Source organism: Pogona vitticeps, chromosome 3, assembly GCF_051106095.1.
Source record: "Pogona vitticeps strain Pit_001003342236 chromosome 3, PviZW2.1, whole genome shotgun sequence".
Lineage (NCBI taxonomy): Eukaryota > Metazoa > Chordata > Lepidosauria > Squamata > Agamidae > Pogona > Pogona vitticeps.
In genome coordinates, this window is record NC_135785.1 from 254,295,153 (window position 1) to 254,321,816 (window position 26,664).

At 42.7% G+C, this 26,664-nt stretch overlaps 1 protein-coding gene across 4 annotated transcripts in view; it reads right to left on the minus strand.

Annotated features, from left to right (window-relative positions):
- The window catches only part of NAALAD2 (N-acetylated alpha-linked acidic dipeptidase 2), a 43,431-nt gene that overhangs the window by 4,815 nt on the left and 11,952 nt on the right, over positions 1–26,664 (minus strand). Inside the window, exons 4-17 of one of the 4 annotated variants that reach the window (XR_012084969.2) lie at positions 23,392–23,493; positions 22,559–22,684; positions 18,634–18,820; positions 18,457–18,550; positions 14,684–14,782; positions 14,125–14,210; positions 11,528–11,647; positions 9,316–9,398; positions 8,381–8,444; positions 7,873–7,940; positions 6,719–6,810; positions 5,831–5,921; positions 4,101–4,222; positions 543–624 (exon numbers count right to left, since the gene is read on the minus strand). Coding sequence is in view for 2 of the 4 variants with exons in the window: in XM_072993561.2 (XP_072849662.2) it covers positions 543–624; positions 3,958–4,222; positions 5,831–5,921; positions 6,719–6,810; positions 7,873–7,940; positions 8,381–8,444; positions 9,316–9,398; positions 11,528–11,647; positions 14,125–14,210; positions 14,684–14,782; positions 18,457–18,550; positions 18,634–18,820; positions 22,559–22,684; positions 23,392–23,493 (1,559 nt within the window). In the remaining 2 variants the exon portion in view is untranslated. Of the gene's footprint in view, positions 1–542; positions 625–3,957; positions 4,223–5,830; positions 5,922–6,718; positions 6,811–7,872; positions 7,941–8,380; positions 8,445–9,315; positions 9,399–11,527; positions 11,648–14,124; positions 14,211–14,683; positions 14,783–18,456; positions 18,551–18,633; positions 18,821–22,558; positions 22,685–23,391; positions 23,532–26,664 lie in introns of those variants that run through there. The other 3 variants (XM_072993561.2, XM_072993562.2, XR_012084968.2) reach the window with 3 other exon arrangements.

The following is a 26,664-nucleotide window of genomic DNA, read 5'->3' on the forward strand; positions in this document are numbered from 1 at the left end:
AGAGAACATGAAGATGTCGGAAATGTTGTAGGGCGGACACATTCGACTTTCTGTTCTGTTTTCCATAGACTCTCTTAAACTAAGGGATGATATGTTCCAACCTGCCTGCTGTTCCTATATATTTAGTATTCATGCTCCTTAGGAGATTGAAGGAATTTTTCACTTCCTATTTTTTTGGGCCATCTCAACAGCCTGGTCCCCTTCATCATCCCTCTACTATAAATGGACTTGAACAGGCAGTACCATTCTGTGGTTTCCGTTTCAATGTGCAGTGAAGCCAGCTGGACAGCCCTGAAGTATATGAAAGCACCCTGGCTAGAATCCTGTCGCTCAACTGTGCATGTGCAAAGGCTGATGACATCATCCGCTGTGAATTTTAATATTTAAATTAAAGTTTCCTAAACAACCCAGCCCACTACCACCAAGTTCTAAGGTTCCCTGGGAATCCCCTTCAACCTTTGAGAGCCTCAGCATGGAGAGGCGGGGGAATCCTTTAATATCTGAAAATAATTGGTCCTGATCCTGGCAAATATGATGCTTACTCATTCGGATCAAGCTGTGCCAGTTTGTGGTGAAAGTCTGTTGCTTCTTTTGTGAAATTTGTCACCGCAGAAAAGAGGGAATCTGCAAATGAAGAGTTACAAACTCAGCGACAAGAGAACGGAAAGTATGGTTGGAGGTGGCAGGACTATGATTGGCATACAGATGGTCCCAAGAGGAAGCCTGTGTCCCTCCATTTTTTTTAAAGAGGCAAGAAATGGAAGTACCTTATCTACCTGAGACACACAGGGCCCCTGTTACTGAGAGCAGACGGTAGTAGTCCCAGTCCAGAGCGGACATGCAGGGTGCATGTAGAAAGTTTCATTTTCACTAGCCCTAGGCTAGTGAATAACTTCTGATGTAAAACATCTGGAGGGGCTCATGTGGCCTCCTCCATACTGTAGACCAGTGGTTTCCAACCTTGGGTCCCCAGATGTTCTTGGACTACAACTCCCAGAAATCCTAGGCAGCACACCTAGTGGTGAAGGCTTCTGAGAGTTTTAGTCCAAGAACATCTGCTGTAGAACAACTGGAACAAAATTAGATGATGTTAATGCATGGAAAACATTACGATAAGATGAAGAAACTATTTAGATTGAAGAAGAGAAGATTGAAGGGAAAAGAGGTGATAGGTTACAAACACTTGACATTCTTCCATAAAGATGGCAAAATAGATGCTCTCTAGGACAGCGATCAATCTAAGAGTTACAAGAGGCTAAGTTGGTTGATTATTAAGGGGAAATGCTTGAGGAGTTTGATAGCGGAGTCAAATCACAACACTGGGCATCTAGACATTTTGGATTTCAAATCCCAGAATTCTTAACCATTGGCCATGCTGGCTAGACTTTCGGGAGCTGAATTCCAAGATATTTAGAAGACCAAAATTTAAGAACCCTTGGAGATATGGTGGCACACTGTCACTTGACAGAGGCCAGGGCTGATCTCTTGATCTAAGCAGGAGGTTAGACAGGATGATCTCCTCCAATGATATGTTCCCTTACCTATTAGTTACAGAGAGAAGCCCTTGGTAGTTAGGGCTGCCAGCTCTGAGGGCACCACATGAAGTAATACGGCGTTGCTACACTTCCACAAATGTCTATGCAAGTGGCATGGGAGGAACCAAAGTCTGAGTTTGGAACACAAGATTGTTTGAAAGCCTAGGTTCCCGTTTCATAGAAACATAGATCGGTAGAACTGGAAGGCCCTTCTAGGCTTATTGAGTCCAATAATGGGAAATCTACACCCAAAGCACCCCTGACAGACGGCCATCCACATTCTCATTTAAGAATATCCAGTGAAAGAGGATCCACCACTAGAGATGGGGGGTATTCGTATACAAATACCCCCCATCTCTATCCACCACCTTCTGAGGCAGACCACACCATTGTCAAGTATCTCTTAGAGCAGTGGTCACCAACCTTGGGCCTCTAGATGTTCTTGGACTACAACTCCCAGAAGCCTGCACCACTGCCTTTTCTGGCCAGGATTTCTGGGAGTTGAAGTCCAAGAACATCTGGAGTCCCAAGGTTGAGGACCACTGTCTTACAGCCAGGAAGTTCAATCAGAATCTCCTTTCTTGTCATTTGAACCCATGAGCATAGATCCTACGTACACTCCTGAACTGCAAAAAAACAAACTTGCTCCATTTTTGTGTGTGACAACCCTTAAAATATCTGAAGCCAGGTATCCTATCACCTCTCAGTTTTCTGTTCTCCAGGCTAAACATACCCAGTTCCCTCGTCTGTTCCTCATAGAGCTTGGTTTCCAGACCTTTTTGCATCTTGATGACCCTCCTCTGGATGCTACCCAGCTTGTCAATATCCTTCTCAAACCATTGTGCTCAGAACTGGACACAGGATTCCAGATGGCACCTGACCAGCACAGATTAGACCACCTGACTATTGATCTGGACAGTATATTTTCTCGATGCAGACTAGTGCCACGTTATTGGTTTTCTATACATTCTTGGCAACAATTCTTGACAGAACGCCTGCTTCCACCTAGATCTACTCGGATCACCCGCACGAGCCAGGGGGTGAGGCTGAGGAGCCTAACGACGAGGGAGGCCCGGAAAGAAAGGACACGAAACCAGGCCTTCTCGGCGGTGGCTCCTCGCCTCTGGAACAATCTCCCTCCTGAGATCCGCGTGGCCCCCACTTTGGACACTTTTAAAAGTCAATTAAAAACATGGCTATATATTCAGGCCTTCCCTCCAGTTAATATCTGACTTTTCTGTTTATTCTCTCCTTATGTATTTTCTATTCTATTGTTGTATTCTGTTTATTACAATATGATTTATGTAACTGTTTGTGTTTTTTTTATTATTTCACTGTTTTTACTATATTGGAAGCCACCTAGAGTGGTCTTTTAGACCAGATAGGCAGGGTATAAATCAAATCAAATCAAATCAAATCAAATCAAATAAATATATACAGCTAACACTCTAGCACACTGGTTCTTAACCTTGGGTTACTCAGGAGTTTTGGGCTGCAACTCCCAGAAGCCTTCACCACCAACTGTGCTGGCTGGGGTTTCTGGGAGTTGCAGTTCAAAAACATCCAAGTAACAAAGGTTAAGAACCACTGCTCTAGCACAACGCCTCAAAGAGCTTCAGATTCTTACATAGGGCTTTAGACACCACATGAAAATACTGTATTTTTTCGTATATAAGACGCCCCCCCCCATTTTAAATCCAAAATTAAGAAATCTAAGTGGGACTTAGCAAGGGTGGGGGGAAAGAGATCAAAGCGCTGCAGGATCGCTTTGATCCCTGCTTTCCCCTCCACTTGTTTTTGTTCTCTCCTCAGCTTACTTCCGCGTGTAAGACGACCCTCAATTTTTAGTCTAAAGATTTTAGACAAAAGTATAGTCTTATACATAGAAAAATATGGTATCTGCATGTGTGTTGCACTTGTGCAGTGTCGGGACCCTTAAAGGGCTGGTGTGAGTGGAAGCAAAATTGAAGAGAGAGCCGAAGGATGCATGAACTTGAGCCATTCATATCAGTCAGGGAAAGGGAAGGAATGGAGCACTGTCACTGAGACTCATAAGCTTCTTTCTTGCACACTGTGGGTATTTTGGACTGTTAAATAAAGACTCATCCCTGTTCACTGTTTTGACACGAAGGTTTCAGGATATGGGAAGCTGGGGATTTAGCAGTCCTAAACAGAGGGGTGGCAGAAGTGTTAAGAGTAGTAAGACAATGGAACCAATTACTTAGCACTCCAACGCTGGAGGCCTTCGAGAGAAAACTGGACATCTGTCAGATCTGCTTTGATTTGGATTCCTGCACTGAGTAGGAGGTTGGACTCGATGGCCTTATAGGCGCCTTCCAACACAATTATCCTATGAGTCTATTGCACAGCTCTATGAAAGCACCGCTGTATGGATCCAGAATGGCACTAAAGTCATGCTCACCAAATGAGACTCCGTACATCTCAAGTTGTGTTTTGTGTTTTTGGGCCAAATCATAGATTCCATTTGCATAAATTCTTAGCGCTTCCGCATAATCCTGGCAATGAAGAGGAAGGACGAGGGAACTGGCAAGTTCATAGACCAACCCTGCCCGTAGCTGAGCCACCGCAAGCTGCTTCTTGAAGGTGGGGTCGTAAAAGCGCTCGACCAGCTCAAAGGTCTCATATATGGTGTGGTAAACAGGATAGTTGCTGAATTTGTCCACTTTCTGCCAGGGAGATCAAACAAACAGGTCAAAAGACAGCAGCACCCACAGCATGCCAACAACGTACAAGCTACCTTAGTATTGCATCACTTCTGCATCAGAAGGGCAATGTGGTATAGCGGTTACAGTGTTCGGCTGGGACTTGGGAGATCCATGTTCATGTATCTATTAAGCCACAGAATTTAGGGTTGTGAGAGGTTACAGAGAAAAGCCACAAAGGTCTTTCGAAGAATATATAAAGATAACCTCTCCTGCTGCTGCTACTACTACTACTACTACTACTACTAATAATAATAATAATACAGGAGGACCTCCATATCCACAGGGGATACATTCCAAGACCGATTGCAGATGCCAGAAACCACAGATAATAGCGAACCCTATTTATAGCATAGTCTCTGGTTCTCTCTAGTGGCCAGTTCATGTAATACACCTTGAAAACACATATTTCTGCTGCTGCTGCTGCTGCTGCTGCTGCTGCTGCTGCTGCTGCTGCTGCTGTTGTTGTTGTTGTTGTTGTTGTTGTTGTTGTTGTTGTTGTTGTTAGTAGTAGTAGTAGTAGTAGTAGTAGTAGTAGTAGTATTACTATTAGTATTAGTATTAGTATTAGTATAATAATAATAATAATAATAATAATAATAATAATAATAATAATAATAATAATAATAATAATAATAATAATAATAATCAGCATAGATTTCAGTGGTTAATTGAGCTGAAACTGATTTGCATATTTGTTATGTGTATGCTTTGGGAAACCAAAACTAGCTATGACATTTTATGATTTTGCACTGATGTATATGAAATTTTGGTGATGCCCTAGGTAAAGGTAAAGGTTCCCCTTGACAATTTTTGTCCAGTCGTGTTCGACTCTAGGGGGCGGTGCTCATCCCCGTTTCCAAGCCATAGAGCCAGTGTTTTGTCCGAAGACAATCGTCCGTGGTCACATGGCCAGTGCGACTTAGACACGGAACGCTGTTACCTTCCCACTGAGGTGGTCCCTATTTATCTACTTGCATTTGCATGCTTTCGAACCGCTAGGTTGGCGGGAGTTGGGACAAGCGACGGGCGCTCACTCCGTCGCGTGGATTCGATCTTACGACTGCTTGGTCTTCTGACCCTGCAGCACAGGCTTCTGCAGTTTAGCCCGCAGCACCACCACGTCCCCCAAATTTTGGTGATGCCCTAGACTGGAGCCTAAAAAGGGAGTAAATCTGCCACATTTCAGATAGCTAGTTCCACAGGTTCGTGCTCTAGACACCTTTAAAGTTGAACTTTTTCAACAACAATCAGTTTGTAAATACATTTCACTTTGGCGTAGAATCTGGCCATTCAGCTTTGATCTGTATCTCATACAGATCAGTCTGAATTGGGCTGCTTTGGTTTGGAACCCAACGCACAGCACTATTACTGTAGAAACAAAGACTGATGCTTCTATAGCCATAAAGGCATTTCTCTCAGCCTTTTTTGTGGGGCTGGTGCCTGTCTCGAAAAGAAAGCAGGCTGTAGTAAAGAGAGAGAAGGAGTCCCATTTCAGTGGTGCATTCACAGCCTTCCAGAAATAATCTCACAAACAACAATATCAGCTGTCACACAAATTGATCAGCTTACCCTATTCTTAGTATACCGCGCTCTGCCCGAAACAATTCCCAGCCGCTGGAAATAAGCTTCAAAATCACTCCCTGAGCCCAGTTTGTTTATCCTGCCCAAAAGGGGACAAAAAGATGGTATAGTTAGACCACTTGTCATGTCACCACTGAATCGCTGTCATGCAAAGGATAGGTCCTGTGAAAGCATGGAAATTTATTGAAAAGAAGTCCTGAAATGGGGTACTGATATACACTTCCAAAATTTGCCACACCTAACGTGTGTGTTGTGAAAGTTCTCTCTGTCTGTGGCGTGCACACTTTGATGGCTCACTCATTCATGTTGATGATCAACATGAAAAGCCCAACCTTGGGCCTCCAGATGTTCTTGGACTTCAACTCCCAGATATCCTGGCCAGCAGAGATGGTGGTGAAGGCTTCTGGGAGTTGCAGTCCAAGAACATCTGGAGGCCCAAGGTTGGGGACCACTAACTTAGACAACAGTCCAGTGGAACCAACATTCTCGCAGTCAAAATGAAGGATTGTTTCATCGTCATGGATGTCACTTGCCACAACCTGTCCTAGGTTTTCTTGATCTTCAGCCTCAGTGTGTCTGTGATCCTTACATTGACTTGAGGGACAAAAACTTCTTCCTAGAAACAATATGTAGTTGTGAGCAATCCTTCTTCCACCATGTAAAGTATTGGGGGGACAGCTCCATCAAGAACGGGCAATTAAGAGCCATTGCCATTAAAAAAGGCCTGTTCCTGATGCAGATTAAAAACAGTCAGAATGATTTAGTTGGTACAAACAGCTGCCTGCATCTCTGGACTCTTCTTGGGGGACATGGCTAATGGATGCCTACACTCATAAGATTTGCCACCAGAAAAAAAGACAAGGAAGAATTTTTCACCTGGGAAGGTTCTCATGTTCTGGGGAAGGATCCTTTGCAAACCAGCTCTCATAGAGAGATCTGCCTTCATATTCTTCATCAGGACTTGTGATCTAGAGTAGGTAAAAGAAAGGGGGGAAATGTGCCCAGATCATTATCACTGTCTTTATCATTTTAAGCAGTTGAAGATACAGTAGGACTGTGGTATCTGCAGGGGACTGTTTTCAAGCTCCCTTCCCCACGGATGCTGAAAAACGCAGATATATTGAGCCCTATAGTCTATTGCCTCTGTCTCCCTCTGTTGGCTAGTTCTGGTAAATACACCCTAGGTAAAGGTAAAGGTTCCCCTTGACATTTAGTCCAGTCATGTCTGACTCTGGGGCGCGGTGTTCATCCCTGTTTCCAAGCCGTAGAGCCAGCATTTGTCCATAGACAGTTTCCGTGGTCACGTGGCCAGCGTGACTAGACACGGAACGCCGTTACCTTCCCACCAAGGTGGTACCTATTTATGCTTTCGAACCGCTAAGTTGGCAGGAGCTGGGACAAGCAATGGGAGCTCCCTCTGTCACGCAGATTCGATCTTACGATGGCTGGTCTTCCAACCTTGCAGCACAGAGGCTTCTGCGGTTTAGCCCGCAATGCCACCATGTCCCTAAAATACACACTAGAAATGCATATAAATACGTACTTCTATTGGTTTTTATTTAGTATTTTCAGACAGCAGATAAGTGAATCAGTGGACAGGAGGGTCCGACTATATTGCAAATACATCAAAAACAGGTTTAAGAGGACAGATCCCAAATGCAATCAATAAAATGGGATGAGTTTTAGGACTGAGCTGTTTGAAAGCCAACATTATCTTACAAAAGCCTGCCCTAGTTTTGCGATCTTTAGGGCAGTCTTTCTCCAGGTCTTGCCACCATCAAAGGCATGTCTAGGGCAGGATGAGAAACAGAATCTTTTCAGTAGCTGCTCCCAGAACCTAGCAATTCTTTGCCAGTGGAGATCCTCCTTAGGATCTAGAAACGTGACATTGAAGTCTTAGATTCTTAAGTAGCTTTCTTTGTATTCGATTGGAGTAACCAAGCCCATACGGACAGAGGAAGGCCAGAAAGAGAGGTAGAAGCAAGTGGAAGTGGAGACAGCTAAAAAAAATAAAAACGAAGTGTCTGTACCTGTTTTGTCAGATTATATACCAACTGATTGAGAAGGGGTGAGCAGTCAACTCTTAATGTGTAGTTGCCTGAAAAATCAAACCGTAGACAGGAGTTGCTTTCTTTCAGAGCTAATGGGCCTCCCTCTTGAAAAACGAATCATTAAAAAGGTGGCTTTAAAAGGAAGCCATGGAAACGGTCTCAACCCAGTTAGACAATTTGCCCATCCTTCAAATTATTATTTATTCTGACTTAAAGCCTGTAAAAGTTACATTTTGGGGACAAGAGGTCCAAAATTCACATAGACAACTGGGCTGGGTCAGCGTCTCACCATGAGGCAGCTCTTACTCACCACCACAGGTGAGCAGGTATGGAATGCTAAGAAGCCTTCAGAATTAGACCATGCTTGTGAGTCTTAGTCAAAGCATCATGAGAACTGGGAGAGAACAAGGAACTGGGGGCTCTCTGACTGTAACTGGGGGGCCTCTCTGGTGTCTCATGGAGCTGAAACCCAAAGGGATCCATTCACCTTCTATGGATGAATCCGTGTTGATGTAAGCGACGGCTCGGGCCTGCAGTATCTTGACATTCTCCTGCGGTTGCAAGAAGGCAAAAGTGTTACCAGGCAAGGCTACTGGTTAACTGGGGGCTCAACCCTAGAATGCATGAAACAATTTTGCTTAAAACACAAATGCTTCTGGGCTAACTTCGAAGGTCATAAAAGGGCAAGCGAATTGACAATTGCTTTCTTTGTTATCCATTATATTTTTACTGCGAGGGATGAAAGGCAGACATTTATGGAATTTTCTGACTCGTGGGCCAAAATAAGTTCCCCAGCTTCGGGTTCTAAGCCTTTCCTTTTGGGCAACAAGTTATTTAATCTCCATAGCTTTATTCTTTCAATAGTTTTGGTCCGGAACCAATTTGTGATGCAGGCCAGTTTATTAAACTCAGTTACAGACATGGAGCTAACCTAAGCTTTTTGAAATGGAAGACGACATGGGATGTGCATGCCACCGTTTGCTTTACAGAAGCCAATGAGAGTTGATTCAAATAGTGTATGTAAATATATAAACTTAGAAACGTAAAGCTGGCCCCTATGGATCATCCAGTCCAGAGACTGATGAAAAAGTACCGGGGTGGGGGTGGGGGCAGGAATCGAACTCCCAACCTCTGGCTCAGCAGCCAGAGACCTAAACCACTGAGCCATCCTGCAGTTCTGACTTCAATGCTAACTGCCTCTGTTTCATCTGAAAACGGTGGGATAGTTTTCAGGGGCGCAGAGCACGCTGGGTGTGGCACATATACACCCCTGTCCTTCATTAACCTTCCGCCACTATTTGCCCCACACATCCTGCTGCCTGAGGCACCCACATCACTCTATCCGATGGTAGCGCCGGCTCTAATCTTAGGACAAGCGGCACTCCCAAGGTTCAGCATTACTGTTCACGGCGGTGTGCTCACCTCTGCCCACTCTGTGGAACCTAATAACCCAAATTCCTCAGCATCCCAGCTGGCAAAAACGATGGTTCTTCTAGGCCTCCAACCTGCACGTGCAAAATTGAAATTTGACAGGCCATTTTTTTCCTGTGAGGATGTCCAACAGTACAAACATACCACCACATCTAATCAGAATTCCACTGAGTTCCACGTGGCTTACTCACAGTTCAGCAGGTGCACATTTATTTCATTTATTGGTTATCTTTTACTGAGCAAAAACTGAATAAGCCAACTCAAAATACAACCAGCTTCATAAGAATCACACACTGAAAAATTCAACCAGCACCTCAAATATTGAGAAAAATAAAAACAAGTACGTAAATACAGCATCACTAAAATTACAGTGGTGCCCCGCATGACGACGATAATCCATACCGGGAAAATTGCTGTTTATGCGTCGTCATGCGAACATTCTTTCCCCATTGGAATGCATTGAAACCCAGTTTAATGCGTTCCAAAGGGGAAAATACCTCATCGTCCAGCGAAGATCGCCCATAGGGAAGCCATTTTTTGAGTGCCAATCAGCTGTAAAAATGGCTGCCCTGCAAAGCATGGGTCCGGAAAAGACAGGGCAGCCATTTTGCGGAGCCGGAAAAAATGTCATATTGCGAACAAACAGTTTGCGAAACACAGACCAAATCGTCGTTAAGTGAAAATTGCACATTCGAATGACTGTTTTGTGAATCACTATAGTGATCTCAAAAAGTCATTGTCATGCAATTTAGTCATTTAGCAGGATCATTGTTTAGCGAGGTACCACTGTAGAATGTTGCTTTTGGGAAAGTAATTCCACACTAAACAGAACATTTTGCTACCACTTGAACGGCTATGCCTGTATCCCAAAGAATCCTGTGATTTGCAGTGTGCTGAGGTATTCTCAAGTTATACTTCAAGAGATTGGACTTGATCTCTCTAGCTGAAAATCCTAAGCACATCAGCAAACTACAAAGCCCACAATTCCTTGGGAATCAGCCATAGTCATTAAAGCAACATCAAACCGCTTTACCTGTTCAGTGTAGATGCATTCATGACTTTAGTCATATCAAGATGAAAATGTTTTGGAAATAAGACATACAAATCAGTGTCTTATGAAATCTGGAAAGGATGCAATAGGTCTCTGAGGCCTAATTCAGCACTGAGGGGGAGAAGCAAAGTTAGATTTCCAGAAAAAACCCTCCTTGGAGAAATCTCCACTTGGGTTACAACTGGCCAGAGCCTGAAAATGTATTTATAAATCCCACTGGCCATTTTGGCAAAGTGATCCTCGTCACACACACCCAGTTCCCCTGTTTGCTCTTCCACACAACCCAGGTTCACTTTCGGGCATGACATTTACTTTTCACCTTTTTCGCTGCCACCAGAGGATTTATTCCTCACTCTATCAAATATGACTCTTAGATCAGTGTTATTCAATAAAACAATGTTTATTTAAGTGTTTATAAGTAAATCATATAAAGTAAATCATCGACGGTCTTATTTATTCAATAAACTGTGCTTTGATAACATTTGTATTTGCTTATGTATAATCATATTAATCAAGGTATTTATTCATTTCTTATCTTGTTCTCTATCTCTCTATTCTTCTCTAACACAATACTGGTCCTAACTGCCTAAACTGCTTCTCTCAAGCTGATATCCTTAACTGAAGTCCCTGACTCTAACTCATATCTCTAACTGATATTTAACTGTCTTCCATTCCTCTTATATTTCCTTCGTTCCGCCTCTTCTGTTCAACCATTGGTTAATATATCAAGGTTCCATGGTGATGGACAGGAGTGGTTACTGACCTGTCTGTCACAATCCTGGAAGCTGAAGGACCTGAGGTAACTTTCCCAAGCTCTAGATGCAATAATGATAATAATAACCTTTGAACTGCAGAGTTGGAAGGGAGCCTATGGATCATCGAGTCCAACCCCACTCAAGGAGGCTTAGTGGGGAATCGAACTCCCAACTTCCACAGTCAGATGCTTCAAACCACCAAACTATCCAGCAGTTCAACGATTTCATGGGATGCAGCTAGATCCTCTGATGGCCCTTGGGCTCACAGAAGACTGCATCGTGGGAAATGCCCATCTTGTTGTGTGTATACCATACAAACCTTGGGAAGATTCACTAGGAAGTTCCAATTTACAGCATCCCTCCCAACTGCTCTTTATCATTTCTGCTACTCACTTACCTTCCGTCACCATCCTGCCGAAACTCCGAGCAACTTCTTGAAGGACAGCTGCCCCTGTAGTTGGGTCAATGCCACCAAACACCCAGGAGTCTCTGTGGCCTCCAAAGATAACATACCTATCTAAGGAAGAGGTTCAGGGGTGAGGGTACAAGAGATGCCAAGAATTAGATCCAGACTCAGAATTACCTGCCATAATTTACCTTCCTGGTTCTGACAAGAAGGGTTTTTCAGCAAACTTTGGGGTGGAGGGTCATGGGGCAGTTGTCATTCCAGAAGTATTAATCAAACGACTCTCGTTTTATACAAAAGTTCTTTTGTTAGAACCAATGCATAGATCGATAATAAAATACAGTAGGACCCCTGTATCTGCGGGTTCAATATCCACAACTTCACTTATCCAGAGTCAGAAAATATTTAAAATATTAAAAGGAAAAATAAATTAGAAATACACATCTTCATGAAATATTTATCAGAACTAGCCACTAGAGGGAGTCAGAGACTATGCTACGTATTCCTGTTGTTAAAGAATACATAGGATGGTCCCTGACTCCCTCTAGTTACCAGTTCTGGTAATACAACGTTTGTATTTTGTACTGTATTAATATATATTTTAGGATTTTTTTTTTCTTTACCATGCTATGTATAATGTCTGCAAATTTCTCCAGTTTTTAGCATCCATGGAGGCAATCCCCAACGAATACAGGAGTTATAATAAGTTGATTATAGATCTACAATATGCATTATTAATATATTGAAGATTTATATTGGGACAGGAGTAATGCTGAATTGTATTTCCAAATTTCCACATCAATGGGAAAACCACAGATTTTTCTCAGCAAGGGACTTATAATCTGTTCTGTCCTGTTCCAAAACATTTATTGAAATTCATGGGACTTATAACCTTAAAACTGCAGTTGACTTTAAAAGATTATGAAGTGTAGGTTTTATTATCATTGTCTTTATCATTATCAGTTTCTCTTCAGCTATGACAGCTCTTCAAATGGAAGCTTTTGCTATTTTTCTCCAATTCAGATAAGTGCTGGTTTGGTATGGTGATTGGATAACTGGATTCAGTCTTGAGAAACCCAGTTTCTATCCCAAAGGAAGCCCTAAAAACTCACTAAATGACCTTGGATCATTCACTCTTTGTCAAGCATAGCTTACGTTGCCAAGCTGTCCTCTAGTACAGTAGCTGAAATCCAGTAGTAAACCCACTTAATCAATGGAACCTATAGAGGAGTCGATTCACCAAATCCCCACTGATTCAGTCAGCCTACAGCCAACCCTCGATTTACGAACTTAATCCGTTCCGGAAGTCAGTTCGTAAATTGGAAAGTTCGTAAATCGAGCCAGCATTCCCCATAGGAATGCACTGCATACCAATTAATCCGTTCTGGCCGAAGTCCTCCCATGGAAAAGCTCGTTTGGAAAAGCAAGCTGGGCGGCCGGGGAGAAAATGGCTCCCTCCTTTCATCCGATGCTGAGTCCCCTTTGCGCTGGCTGAGCTCTGCCTGGCACGAAGGGGACTCAGCATCGGTGTGAAAGGAGGGAGCCGATTTCTCCCCGGCCGCTCGGCTTGCTTTCAAAGCCAAAAAGGCAGGGAGAAAGGGCGGGAAGTTCAAACTTCCCGCCCTTTCTCCCTGCCTTTTTGGCTTCGGAGGTTTCAACGGGCTTCCTCTGACGTCGGAGGAAGCCTTCTGAAAGCTCCAAAGGCAGGGAGGAAGGGCAGGAAATTCGAATTTCCCGCCCTTTCTCCCTGCCTTTTGGGTTCATAATTCGATCTGCGTTCGCAAGTAGGGTCTGCTACTTGCGATGAGATCGGGTTCGTAACCCAAAACGTTCACAACTAGGGCCGTTCGTAAGTCGAGGGCCCATTGTACTTGAGTTGCAACTTATGACCAAGTTTCAGCCATTTCTATTTAACATACTCTCTAGGGTTTCTGGGAGTTAACGTTAAAAGAAGTGTGGATGACTTAAAGTTGAACACCAGTATTTTAGAGGGACACTGCTAAACTGGCCACTTTTGTACAGTGGGGTCTTGACTTAAGAACGGCTCAAGTTAAGAACATTTTGACTTAAGAACCACTCTCATAGGAAAATATTGACTTGACTTACATACTTAGATTTGAGTTAAGAACTGAAAAAAACCCACGTGGGAGGTAGGAAAAGTGCAAAATGTGAACTTTCAGTTAACTGTTGGCCAGTGAAAAGGGTGCCTGTCTGCTTCCTCACTCCTCCCAGCGTTTAGAGAGTGGATTGGGAGACAGTCTTCAGACTGCCTGGTCCTGGACTGCCTGGACTGTATTTTCCCTGCCTTCCCTGAACCTTTCTTGACCTAAGAAAAAAAGAAACAAAATATCCCCCTTTAGTGGTCGAAGGCAGAATAGCAGCTTCCCATTAGTTTCTATGGACGGAAAAGAGCAGATACGGATCAAATGGTTTTCAATGCATTCCTATGGGAAATGCAGATATTACCTGAGAACTTTTTGACTTGAGAACCTCCTTCCAATATGGATTAAGTTCTCAAGTCAAGACCCCACTGTATTAGGCACATCAAGAAGATATTAAGCTCAACAAGCATGAAGGGGTTTGCTCACCTGGTTCCACTGCACCCTTGATAGTCCCAATAACGTTGTATATTCGGGTCACCTGGTTGACTGTGTGTACGTGCATTCGGACCTTTCTAAAGAAAAGGGGCATTAAGACATCCTGTAACAGAGCTTGTCTGTTGAAGTCAGCAGGTTAGTTTGCTGTTGATCTGATCACAACCGTAAGGAATGAGACGTTTTTATTCTTTCTCCTACAAATGTCTGAGAGGGAGTTACTGAGACCTTTTATGTGCCAGTTCATGAGAAAGGGATGAACTCTGGACAAACTGTGGCTACTTTCCTCTGTGAATATCTGTACTTTCTACTGCATAGTAAAACTTTAAAACAAAAAAAAATATTCTGTTGATATGGGGATGCACATATAAGGATAATCTAGTCAAATCTGCAAGAAAACCATCAGAATGAGCCAAAACAACTGCAGAACTAATCAAAACAGTAACACTCTGTGAATAAGCACTCGGTCTCCAGTGAGCGGGAGAAGCAGACTTTTCAGGAGCCAGGAAGCCACGAGATGTGGCAACGAGATGGCAGAAGAGAGAAAACTAACCTTGTGGAGTTCATGCCTGAAAATCCGGGCCCAATATTATAGGGCACATTGAGTTTTCCCTTCCACGCCTCACTGGGAGCCGCAGGGCCTCCCATGTACCTGCGCAGTAGTAAAATCCAAGCCAACAATATCAGTGAGGTCTCTCAATATAACCATCATCAACTTTTTAATTCAGGGATTCCTAGATAAGACGTTGGGAGGAAGTCATTCATTCATTCATTCATTCATTCATTCATTCATTCATTCATTCATTCATTCATTAAATTTATACCCCGCCCCTCTAGACCATGTCTACTCGGGGCGGCTTACAACATAAAATGGACAATATAAAATATAGATAATCATAAAATACAATTAAAATATTAATACAATTAGATTAAAAGTTAGCAAAATGGAATAAGAAGGAAGAAATAAAAAATAAAAAACTTAGCTGACTGGAGAGAAGGCCTGCTTAAATAGCCAAGTTTTTAACTGTTTTTTAAAAACACCCAGTGAGGGTGCCAGCCAAATTTCTGCTGGAAGGGCATTCCACAGCCGAGGGGCCACCGCCGAGAAGGCCCGGTTTCTAGTTTTTTGCTTCCGAGCCTCTCTCGGCGTCAGACCCCTCAGCCGGTCCCTGCTGGCAATGACGGGTGATTCGGGTAGATCTGGGTGGGAGAAGACGGCCTGCCAAATATTGAGGTCCCAAACCGTTTAGGGCTTTATAAGTGATCATTAGCACTTTGAAGTTGACGTGGAAACGGATGGGCAACCAGTGTAGTGCAGCCAGAGTGGGGGAGATATGCTGATGTTTTCTCACACCACTAAGTAACCTGGCTGCCGCATTCTGGACCATCTGAAGTTTCTGCATCAACCTCAAAGGCAGCCCCACGTAGAGTGTGTTACAATTGTCTAATCTCGAGATTACGAGCGTATGTACTAGAGTAGTGAGAGCCCCCCGATCAAGATATGGATGCAGCTGGGCAATCCGCCATAGATGGAAATAGGCGGAGCGGGCCACGGACGCCACCTGGGTTTCCATGGTAAGCGCGGGGTCCAGATGTACCCCCAAGCTGCGGACCTCATTCTTTGCAGTAAGGGTCATCCCCCCAAAAGAAAGGGAGTTGCCTATACCGCTGACGGGAGGACCACCCACCCTCAAGACCTCCGTCTTGTCCGGGTTCAGCCTCAACCCATTTGACTGCATCCATTCCAGTACAGTCTCCAGGCAGCGCTGAAGGGACGGAACGGCATCCACTGAGGTAGATGAAAAAGAAATGTAGAGCTGCGTGTCATCAGTGTACTGGTGACACGAAGCTCCACACCCCCTGATGACCCCTCCCAGTGGCCTCATGTAGATGTTAAACAGCATTGGAAAGATGATCGACCCCTGTGGAACCCCATAATTGAGGCTTCACGGGGTCGAGACCCTCTCTCCAAGTTGTACTCTCTGGGGACGGTCCTCCAAGAAGGAACGGAGCCAAGCAAGTGCTAGGCCACCTATTCCTAACTCAGAGAGCCTCCCCAGGAGGATACCGTGGTCAATGGTATCAAAGGCCGCTGAGATGTCAAGGAGGACCAACAAGGACATATTGCCCCCCCATCGGCCTCCCTCAACAGGTCATCCATCAGTGCAACCAGTGCTGTTTCCATATCATAGCACAGCCTGAAGCCTGACTGGAATGGGTCCAGAGCATTGGTTTCGTCCAATAGTGCCTGGAGCTGATCTGCCACCACCCTCTCGACCACCTTGCTAAGGAAAGAAACGTTGGCGACGGGCCTATAGTTTCCAATGTCGTCCGTCGCCTAATTTGGTTTCTTCCTAATGGGCCTAATGAGTGTCTCCTTGAGGGCAAGGGGAACCTTGCCTTCCTGGAGAGACCCATTAATTATTGTGGTGGCCCATTCAGTTGTTACAGGCCTGGCTGCTTTGATTAGCCAGGCTGGGCAAGGGTCAAGAGAAGAGGTGGAGGCCCGACAGCGATCAAGCACCTTGTCCACCAAATCTGGCGTCACAGGCTGAAAGGAATCGAGAATATCATAATCATATCATTATGATAACTTCTGGACAGATCACAAGCTTGCACTTAAAAATCACTCCATTTCGTTTTGATATTCAGGTGTGAGGGCCAGCTGCTTAGGCAGCCCAAAGTTTTAAGATTTGTTGATGTTTTACAGAAGAAAATGAGGATGGGAAAGGGAGGGGGGAAATCCCATAAAGAAGCCCAAGGAGGACTGAAGATCATCCGTCCCATGGAAGGTTGAGTGATTCTTCACAGATAGAGGACAGAATGGAATGTCATGGAGAAGGGTCGGCTGGCTGATGTGATGCTTCTGGGATTTCAGCCAGCCAGTTAAGTCAAGGTGTTCCACTCTAAACTTAATCCCCTTTCACGTTTCCCTTCATCCTGCAATAATAATCTAGTAGCATTCTGGGCATGCCGAGCCCTTACACAGCTGCTTTGAAAGCAGGGCTCCTTCGGTTGGTTGGTTGGTTTTTACATTTTTGTGAATCTTGAGTTGCCCTGAACCCTGTGACCTATTTAGGTGTGAATGACACTACAGTGGGGTCTTGACTTAAGAACGGCTCGAGTTAAGAACATTTTGACTTAAGAACCACTCTCATAGGAAAATATTGACTTGACTTACATACTTAGATTTGAGTTAAGAACTGAAAAAGACCCACGTGGGAGGCAGGGAAAGTGCAAAATGTGAACTTTCAGTTAACTGTTGGCCAGTGAAAAGGGTGCCTGTCTGCTTCCTCACTCCTCCCAGCGTTTAGAGAGTGGATTGGGAGACAGTCTTCGGAATGCCTGGTACTGTACTGCCTGGACTGTATTTTCCCTGCCTTCCCTGAACCTTTCTTGACCTAAGAAAAAAAGAAACAAAATATCCCCCTCTAGTGGCCGAAGGCAGAATAGCAGCTTCCCATTAGTTTCTATGGACGGAAAAGAGCAGATACGGATCAAATAGTTTTCAATGTATTCCTATGGGAAATGCAGATTTGACCTGAGAACTTTTTGACTTGAGAACCGCTTTCCAATACGGATTAAGTTCTCAAGTCAAGACCCCACTGTATTTTGGCTGCACACGAACCCACAATACAAGAAATGTTCTTGATCAGTGTGTAAGCCACTACCATCCTACCATGTTCATAATAAATCTTAGATCATAATACATTTTACAACTGCAGAACTGGGAAGGGGTCCTATCGATCATCCAGTCCAGTTCCTGTCAAAGACAGAATCGATCTCCCGGACTCCGGCTCCCTAGCCAGAGACCTAAACCACTGAGCAGGTTATGAGTTCTTAATGAGATCTACCTGCTTACTCCTGGATATGAAATATTAGACTGAATAAAAAAAACAAATGGACAAAATGAAGCAAAGCAAGTGCACTTCAGCTGAAATCCTGTTGCTTAGTGTAGTAACTCACCACTTGAGTAGGCCCACTGAATCAATGGAACATACGTAGGTGTCGACAGAGCAACCCCCCCCCCCCATTCAATAGACCTCCTCTTGTTCCAACTTATTATTGTGCTAAACAACAGGATTTGGGGCTGATCCAGGAAGGCAGTTCTTAAATGTCATTCATTAAATCAAATCAATTAGCTTTGACGACTTCCACCCAGACCTCTTGTGATTTGTTTTGCCGTGCCAATTTCTGGATTTGTTTTGCCATGCCGATATATTTTCAAGAAAAAAAAAACACCCATGATTAAATTATGTTACAATAATAACACTGAACAACTGTCCTGTAAAGACAAGCGCCGGAGGTTAAGCGGACTCAACCTACCGTAAGAGTATTTCTGCATCGTGGTAACCAATGGGATGAACTGGGATTTGGGGAAGACCTACACCATCGTCCACCTTATACCTGAAGGTGTATTCTGAAAAAGCAAGGAGGATTGAGATAACCAAGATAAGATTTAGGCAGAAGCCTAGGACCTTACATGGCCTTTTGGTCACCCACCTTTGGCAGGATACCCAGGAGTAAGTGGGTCTCCTGCACCATTGAGATGTAGCACGTTCCCTCGCTGAGCGCCTCCTCCAGGAAGATTCCATCCATCTGGATAGGGATGGACTCCGGGTGCACAGTAATCCGCAGGGTCCGAATACAGGATAATCCCTTTCGCTCCAGCTAACATGCTGTTTTTCACCTGCAGAGCGGTCAGACATTAAGAAGCTCTTTTCAAAATGGCTTTTGTCAAACCCAAAGGAGTAGCCTCTTATCGTTCTCTTGCTGCGAAATTCAAGGTGATTCCCAGTGTGGTTGACTGGGTAGACTGATGGATTAGGACTCTGGAGAATGGGGTTCAAATCCCCACTTGGCCCTGGAAACTCATTGGGAAAGTGGAGCTGGTAAAACCATTCCTTAAACATCTCCTTTACTTTGAAATCCCTATCAGGGTCACTATAAGTCAGTTCCGACTTGACAGCACACACCACACACACACAGACACACACACACACACATACAAAAGTATCAAAGCATACAACTAGAGCTGGGCATGAACTGTTGGTTCATCATGGTTCATTCTCCCGATGCACAGGTGTTCCATGGGCATCCCCTGGCGACCCTTCTCCACCTCCTCTGGTAGGAGGTGGAACAGAGGCGGAGGTGGAACAGAGAAGCCTGGTACACTGATACGAGGCGGGGGGAGGAAGTCGGGGTGCCCACAGAATGCCTCTGTGTCCAAAGAGCAAACCATTAAAAACCGCCAAATGGACAGGGCATGTCCATCTCTGCATACAACCCAAGATTTGGTCAAGGAAAGCATCCTTTTGGAAGTTGTTGTTGTTGTTTAGTCATTAAGTCATGTCCAACTCTTCATGACCCCATGGACCAGAGCACTCCAGGCCCTCCTGTCTTCCACTGCCTCCCGGAGTTGTCTCAAATTCATGTTGGTTGCCTTGCAGGCACTGTCCAACCATCTCATCCTCTGCCGTCCCCTTCTCCTCTTGCCTTCACACTTTCCCAACATCAGGGTGTTTTCCAGGGAGTCTTCTCTTCTCATGAGATGGCCAAAGTGTTGGAGCCTCAGCTTCAGGATCTGTCCTTCCAGTGAGCACTCAGGGCTGATTTCCTTCAGAATTAGATCGTTACCTATCAACGGTTGAGTACTTCTTATATAAAGGTACTGACTAGAATTCTATTGGGATTTTACTCTGGAGTAAATATGAAATCCTGTAAAGCATGGTGGCAAATCACAGCTAATTAATGAGATGCCAGTCACGGCCTGTTACATGACTGGATGTGTGAGTGGATATGTGACCACCACTTCATTAAGAAGTTGCTATTTGCCAGTTTAACTTCTGCAGTATCACTTACTCTGAAGTAAAATCGCAATAGGAGTCCAGCCAATGGGTTTTAGTTGCCCATCCAAAGCCAAACCACTGTTTGCATTCCACCAGGGTTAGCTTGCGATCCTGCACTCTTCCTAGAGCACTCTGTATTTCTTTCCGTGACAGGGAAGATAAGATTGCAACAGAGCTCAGAGAGACCATGGAAGCTGGAGGGAGGTGGCCGATGACATCATAATCTCTACCATGCAGAAAGTCCCAGAGCTTTGAACCCACAAACCCGGGCTTCATTACATCGCTGATTGTGTACTAGAGTTCTAGAGAAATGCAAAGCCAGAACAGAAGTCACAAAAAACAGGCATGGATTTTGGGCCATGTGCTGGTCATATGCATTGTTGCATGACTGGGATGTTGCCCAAAAGCTGAAACCACTTCTACAACCTATGCTGAAGATGTTTACTATATTGCATCCTCATATCATGCCTTTGAGAGGTTTTGGCTGGGGGGAGCTGCAGTGAATGTCAACCAACCCAAGAGCAGGCAGTTGTTCTACTTCAGATTTCCTCCCCCCCCGCCGCCTTTTTCCAGTCAAGGTTCAGTTAATGTTTGGTCAGTTCATTTAGAGTTACGGAGTCAGAGGTGAACAGTCCGAGTGAAGTGTTCTGTCAGCAATGCAACCTTTAAGTTAATTAATAATGATGTAAATTAAGCAGTTAAGCTCAGTAATGTAAGAAGTTAACATTTCCATAAAATATGATGCTTTATATAAGAACTCCTCTGAGTAAAGTGAAGCCTTGTATCCTTAAATCATGCCAGAGTCTTTGAATAAATGTATTGAAACAAATACATGCCAGCTGAAGTAAACTAACATGTAAGGGGTGGTCTACCAAGGGAGAGTACAATTCAATCTGCTCTGTCAGGTTCAAAAGTTTTAAAACATTGACTGGTATTCTATAACAGATACAAGTTTTAACCAAAAACCTAAGTATCTGTTAAATATTGGCATAGTATGTATGCTGTTCCTAATATTGCTGGGGTTTTTTTTAAGCTCTGATGGTACGATTTCTGAAATCTGCAACTGCTTATAGTACTGGGTGAATTTTTTTGATATTGTTCCCAAAGCCCCAATGACTAAGGGAACCACTGAAGTGTGTTTCTTCCAGAGGCATGATGATTCGATTGCCAGGTCTCAGTACTTTGTTAGATTTTCCAATTCTTTATTTTCAACTCTGGCATCCCCTGGAATTGCAATGTCAATGATCCAGACTTTTCTTCATTCTATGTTTTATGTTCAAGGTGTCTATCAGTTTGGATCCAGAAATCCCACAAGATCTTGACTTCCTCATTTTCTGACCCCTTTTCTCTCTGATGTTCCCATGGGTTTTTGGAGGCTGGCAAGTTATATTTTTTGCATAATGACCAGTGCACTAATTTTGCCACTCTATCATGTCTAACTTTGTAATCTGTGCAGTCTTTGGACATTCACGGATGAGGTATGACACAGTGTCATCTTTTGGCGGAGTCAACATTTGCTATTAGCACTAGTTCCTTGGATCTTAGCTTTCATCACATTCCAGCTGGGTATCTATCTAATCACTGGAACCGCCCACGTTTTTTGGCTTTGATTGCATTTCCATTGTTTAATTTTGATTTAAAGATTTTCCCCAGTCTTTTGATATATTCCCTTTCTGTCAGCTATTTAACTTTTGTGTGCATGATGTTATCTACTTCTAGAATTCCAAGGTATTTATGATTTTTATCGCTTGAGAGTGATTTATTTTATTGTCATTTTTAAACTTTTCCATCCAGTTTTTGGATCTTGCCACAGTGTATAGACAGAGTTGCACATTTGTCCATTCCAAATTTCATTTGGATACATTCACTAAATATTTGTACTGTGTTTAGCAGTAATTCTATCTCTGTGAAACTTTTTGCATATAGTTTTAGATTGTCCACATAACAGATGACTGGTTGTTGTTGTTGTTGTTGTTAAGGGCTACACTCAATTCCTCACATTAGTTCTACTAAACTCCAACATAGGTATCCAACAGGATATTGGCCTAAAGGTTTATTAAGATGTTCTTAATAAAGGTATTGACAATCTCAGACATGCACACACACACAAACACACACACAAACACACACACAAACACACACACACACACACAAGCAAGCAAACAGCAGCAGCAACAACAGCAGCAGCAAAATTTTATATATATATATTAATTGTATTTTAATTGTTATGAATTTTTATTGTATTTTAAATGTTGTAAGCTGCCCAGAGACCTTTGGGTAGTGGGGGGGGCATATAAATTAAATAAATAAAAACAACAGCACCACCAGCAGCAGCAGCAGCAGCAACAGCAACAACAACAACAACAACAACATAAAATAAAATAAAAATATTAATATTAATATTAATATTAATATTACTAATACTAATACTAATACTAATAATAATAATAATAATAATAATAATAATAATAATAATAATAATAATAATAATAATAATAATAATAATAATAATAATAATAATAATAATAATAATAATAATAATAATAATAATAATAATAATAGAGATGCTACTGACTTACTTTGTTTCCTCTGAATATTTTCCCATATCGGGCAATGACAATCTTTCCTGTACAGTTAATTCCCATCTCCCTTTCCAGTTTGAAAAAGTCTTCAGTGCGCCCATAGTTTACATACACCAGATCTGCCTTTTCAAGAGAAGAAACAAACAAACAAAAATATTTTGTATTCAGAATTCTTACCATCTCCAGTGTTTCTATACTGAGAGCATTATTCGTTTGCTGGAAAAAAACCATCTGCAGTCCACATTTCTTGGACTGCAGAAACCATGCACTGATGATCATCCAATAAGACTACTGTATCATGATAGTACCTGAGACTGCCCTCAAAAATGACCTAAAAATAGCACTACATTGAAAAGTCCTTCACCATTTTTAAAATTTGGTATACAAAGGGTATAACAATGTAGTCATATTTAGTTATTTAGTGAAATATACCTTATGGCTATTGAAGGGTTTTATATTTCTGGCAAAATTAAAAATAAAAATAAAACACATTTCTTTACTTGCAGTTGCTAAAATATTACTATCGTGTAAGCAATCAGCTCAGAAATTACTGATTCTTTACAGCATGCATACTTAGCAACCAACCGAATTGATCAACAGCAAACTAACAACCACTTCCCCATTCACACAGATAGCGTGCAAGGCTGAAAACAAAACTCCAACTGTAGCTGCCTATTGCGGCAACAGATAATAATAATAAATAGGTGCAAAAGCTTTTCAAGCAGCACACAGGTCTTTGGTTTAAGATTCTTTATAGTAGTTTGGATTTTCTTTCTATACGTTGTCCTAAAATGCCAGGATTCACATAAGGAGCTTTCCCTAGTACTTACCACTGGTGTTCCTTGTGCTGAAAAAGCATTATAGGGTGGCAGCACTCCCGTGACATTCTCATACCCGGGAGGAGGCTGCTCGTACAACGATGTATTGAAAACCTGCCCAGAATAAAATACATTAAAAACACCACTAGAGGCTGCCGAAGTGGTTTTCATATATGTTTAAAAAGCTGGCTGAGTTTCCTTATTGGAATGCCACTCTTTGAATTTCAAGCAGGCATAAGTTTGGGTTTTGGAGTTAAATTTAGACATACTTTTAAAAAAAAACACTTGGCCACAGTCCAGCCACAGTTAAAGTACCTGCAACACCCCATATTTATAGGCTAATCCAACAAATATTTATAGGCTAATCCCAAACACTTCTGAAGAACAAACTGTGGCATTCAATGGGGCTTGTTCCATTGTGCACAAGATTGCAGCCACCAGAATTTAACATACAGTACTTACCTCTGGCTACACCATGTCAAGTTAGTTAGTTAGTTAGTTAGCTAGTTAGTTAGTTAGCTAATTAGCTAGCTAGCTGGCTGATAATTTGCCATCTTGCTCTGGGCACTGGGGCCTAACAAAAGAATTCTATAAGATACAACATAATTATCTGACAATATGAGACAACTGTATCTTATAATTCTGTCTCATTGATCCTTTAAAAAGGAAATCATGACAATTATCAGTCATCCCAAACCAATGTTTTTTCACCTACTTTTCTTCTGGTTAGAAGAACTGTTAAGAATTCCTAAATACAAGCACATTTATGATGGATTAAGTTGTGGGGGAACACATCACAGAAAGGGTACCCAAGAACACGACCACCACCTTGCTAACAACAAGTGACTGTATGGAACTAAGACTCCCTCCCTTTCCGTTAGGTAAAGGTAAAAGTTCCCCTTGACAATTTTGTCCAGTCGTGTCCGACTCTAGGAGGTGGTGCTTGTGATGAGATGGGTTTTTAAGTTAAAATCTTTTAAAGGCATATGGGTTTTGTAATTATGAAGTGAGCCAGAGAGGTTCCATTTTGGTTTCTTTGTATATAATATCTGTGCTATGCTGACAAGTTGTTTTCTAGGCGAGCAGAGAAATGTTTTTCGGAAGGCCTGAGAAAAAGGACTCGGTGCGATTAGATGGGAATTGTTGTGACTCTTTGATAAACCACCGTAACCCAAATAACATCTGTTGTGTATGAGAAAGAATTCATGTGATGTAACAGGACTGTTTGCCTAGTAACGAACTCTAATTGGATGACATCGTGGGAAGGTGCATTAGGCCCTTGCCAGTTACTCTTGAAAAAGGAACTTTTTACCTATGGACATTGTCTTTCCAAGACCGACCTTTCAGTGATTCGTGACCTACATTTCAGCCATATGGGACTTACCCTGATGTCTTGAGAGAGAGTGTGGTGGCCTACCTACATGGACTGGTTTCTATGCTTTGCTGGTTTACTTATAGACTTATGGGATTTTACCTAAGGACTGTGCATGGACTATTCTCTATGGACTGTTACCTATGGAATATTCTTTATGGACTTCTTTTCTTGGAATACTCCATATGGACTATGCTCTTGTAATTTTGTAAGGACTATGGTATATTTACTAGATTTTTCTTTTCTAAGGACTATGGGACATATAATGGATTTTTACTTTTGTTTAGGGATTTTTATTCTATAGTATCATTGAGGACTATAGCCTTGCTATGACCTACATGGATTATTTTTGTCTTTTGTAAGATTTTTGAACTCTTTTATATTTTTCATGTTTTCTTTGCCTCACTACATCTGTGTAACTAAACAGCACAATGCTAGTTTATTTGTTTTGGTTTAATTTGGCTTTGAATATTTAGTAACATGCTTTTTCTTTAATAAAATAAAGATTATAAAACTCATTTGGTTTCCTGAACAGTACACTTGCCATAGGGTCATCTGAGAGTGCTGCCTCGGCCTAGCTTACTTAGAGTCCTGTCAGTGGTGCAAGTTAAGTCTAAGGACTACAAAGCCCACTTGACTTTTTCACAATAATATCTGAGAGTACCAGGGTGTTCTTATGTGGGCAGACTTGTGAGAAGGAGTTTTGTAGCATGGCTGGCTGAATTGGACTCTTCAGCCCATTTTAGCATGTGCAAATTCCTGATTGCTCTCTGTCCAAGCGTACACGTGTGTTTTCGAACCCGTGTTCGTCACATGGTGGCAGCTGCGCGATGGACCACGTGCTGGGTTTTGTAGAACCTCAGGATGACCAATTTTTGTTCTATCTAACAGCTTGAGTGACTCTGATCCACAAGCTAAGTTTTGATTGCAGTGGGACACTGAGGCTTCAAGGAGCTAGGTGCTTCCCTGAGTGTAAACAGTAATTTCCTAGGAAACGCTGTTTGCCAGCAGTTAGATCTAAAGGCTGTGGTGAGAGGTGTTAAATCTTCAGGCTGTGGTAATGTGTGTTAGAATCTGGGGTGCTCTTTTAAGAAAGAGATTCCCAGTGGGACAAGCAAACTGTTAGGAAACAATTGAATTTAAGCAGTAGGCATGTGCAGGTTGTTACAACGTTGTAGTGAAGAAATTCCAAGATGCATGTCCTTTATTTTTGGAGTGCTTGCACCCAAGTTGAGCAGGTCATTTCATAATCTTAGGATTGCATAAATGACTCTGACTGCCTTGTTCTGAAACTTGCATCCAGGTTTTTTCTTTTTTTGTTTTGGCCTAAGCGTACTCCTATAATCTTAGGATTTGCCGGAGCACCTGGCTGTGTTCCAGACTAGCTCTGGGTCTCCCCACTACGATCTTAGGATCTGGCAGGAGTACCTAGTTGCATCTGGCTTGGCCTAGAGTCATGCCCTATGATCTTAGAGGTATCTATCTGCACCCAGTTCAGTCATTGATCATCTCTGTAATTCTAGGGTTCACAGAGTGATCACGGTTTTTCTTTTCTCTTCCTTTTGGATTTTTCAGTATTTTGGTTTTGGCAGCTGTCTGGCCTCTCACAGACCTTAGGGTCACCGAAGGGACAGCAGTTGGTCAGAAGTGCAGAAGAGATTTTTAATTTTATTTTGGTTTGGCAGCTGTTTGTTCTCTCGCCTATCTTAGGATAACAGAAGGGACAGCAGTTGGTCAGAAGTGCAGAGGAGATTTTTAAATTTTCATTTCTATTATTAGAAGTTTTGTTTGCTAACCTAGCCAAGGCTAGAGGGCCAGCAGATATGGAGGAACATCAGTCTAAAACCGTGGATTTACTCTTAGAAATGGCTTCAGGATTTTTCGAGGAAGCCAAGCAGAAAATTAGGGAAAGA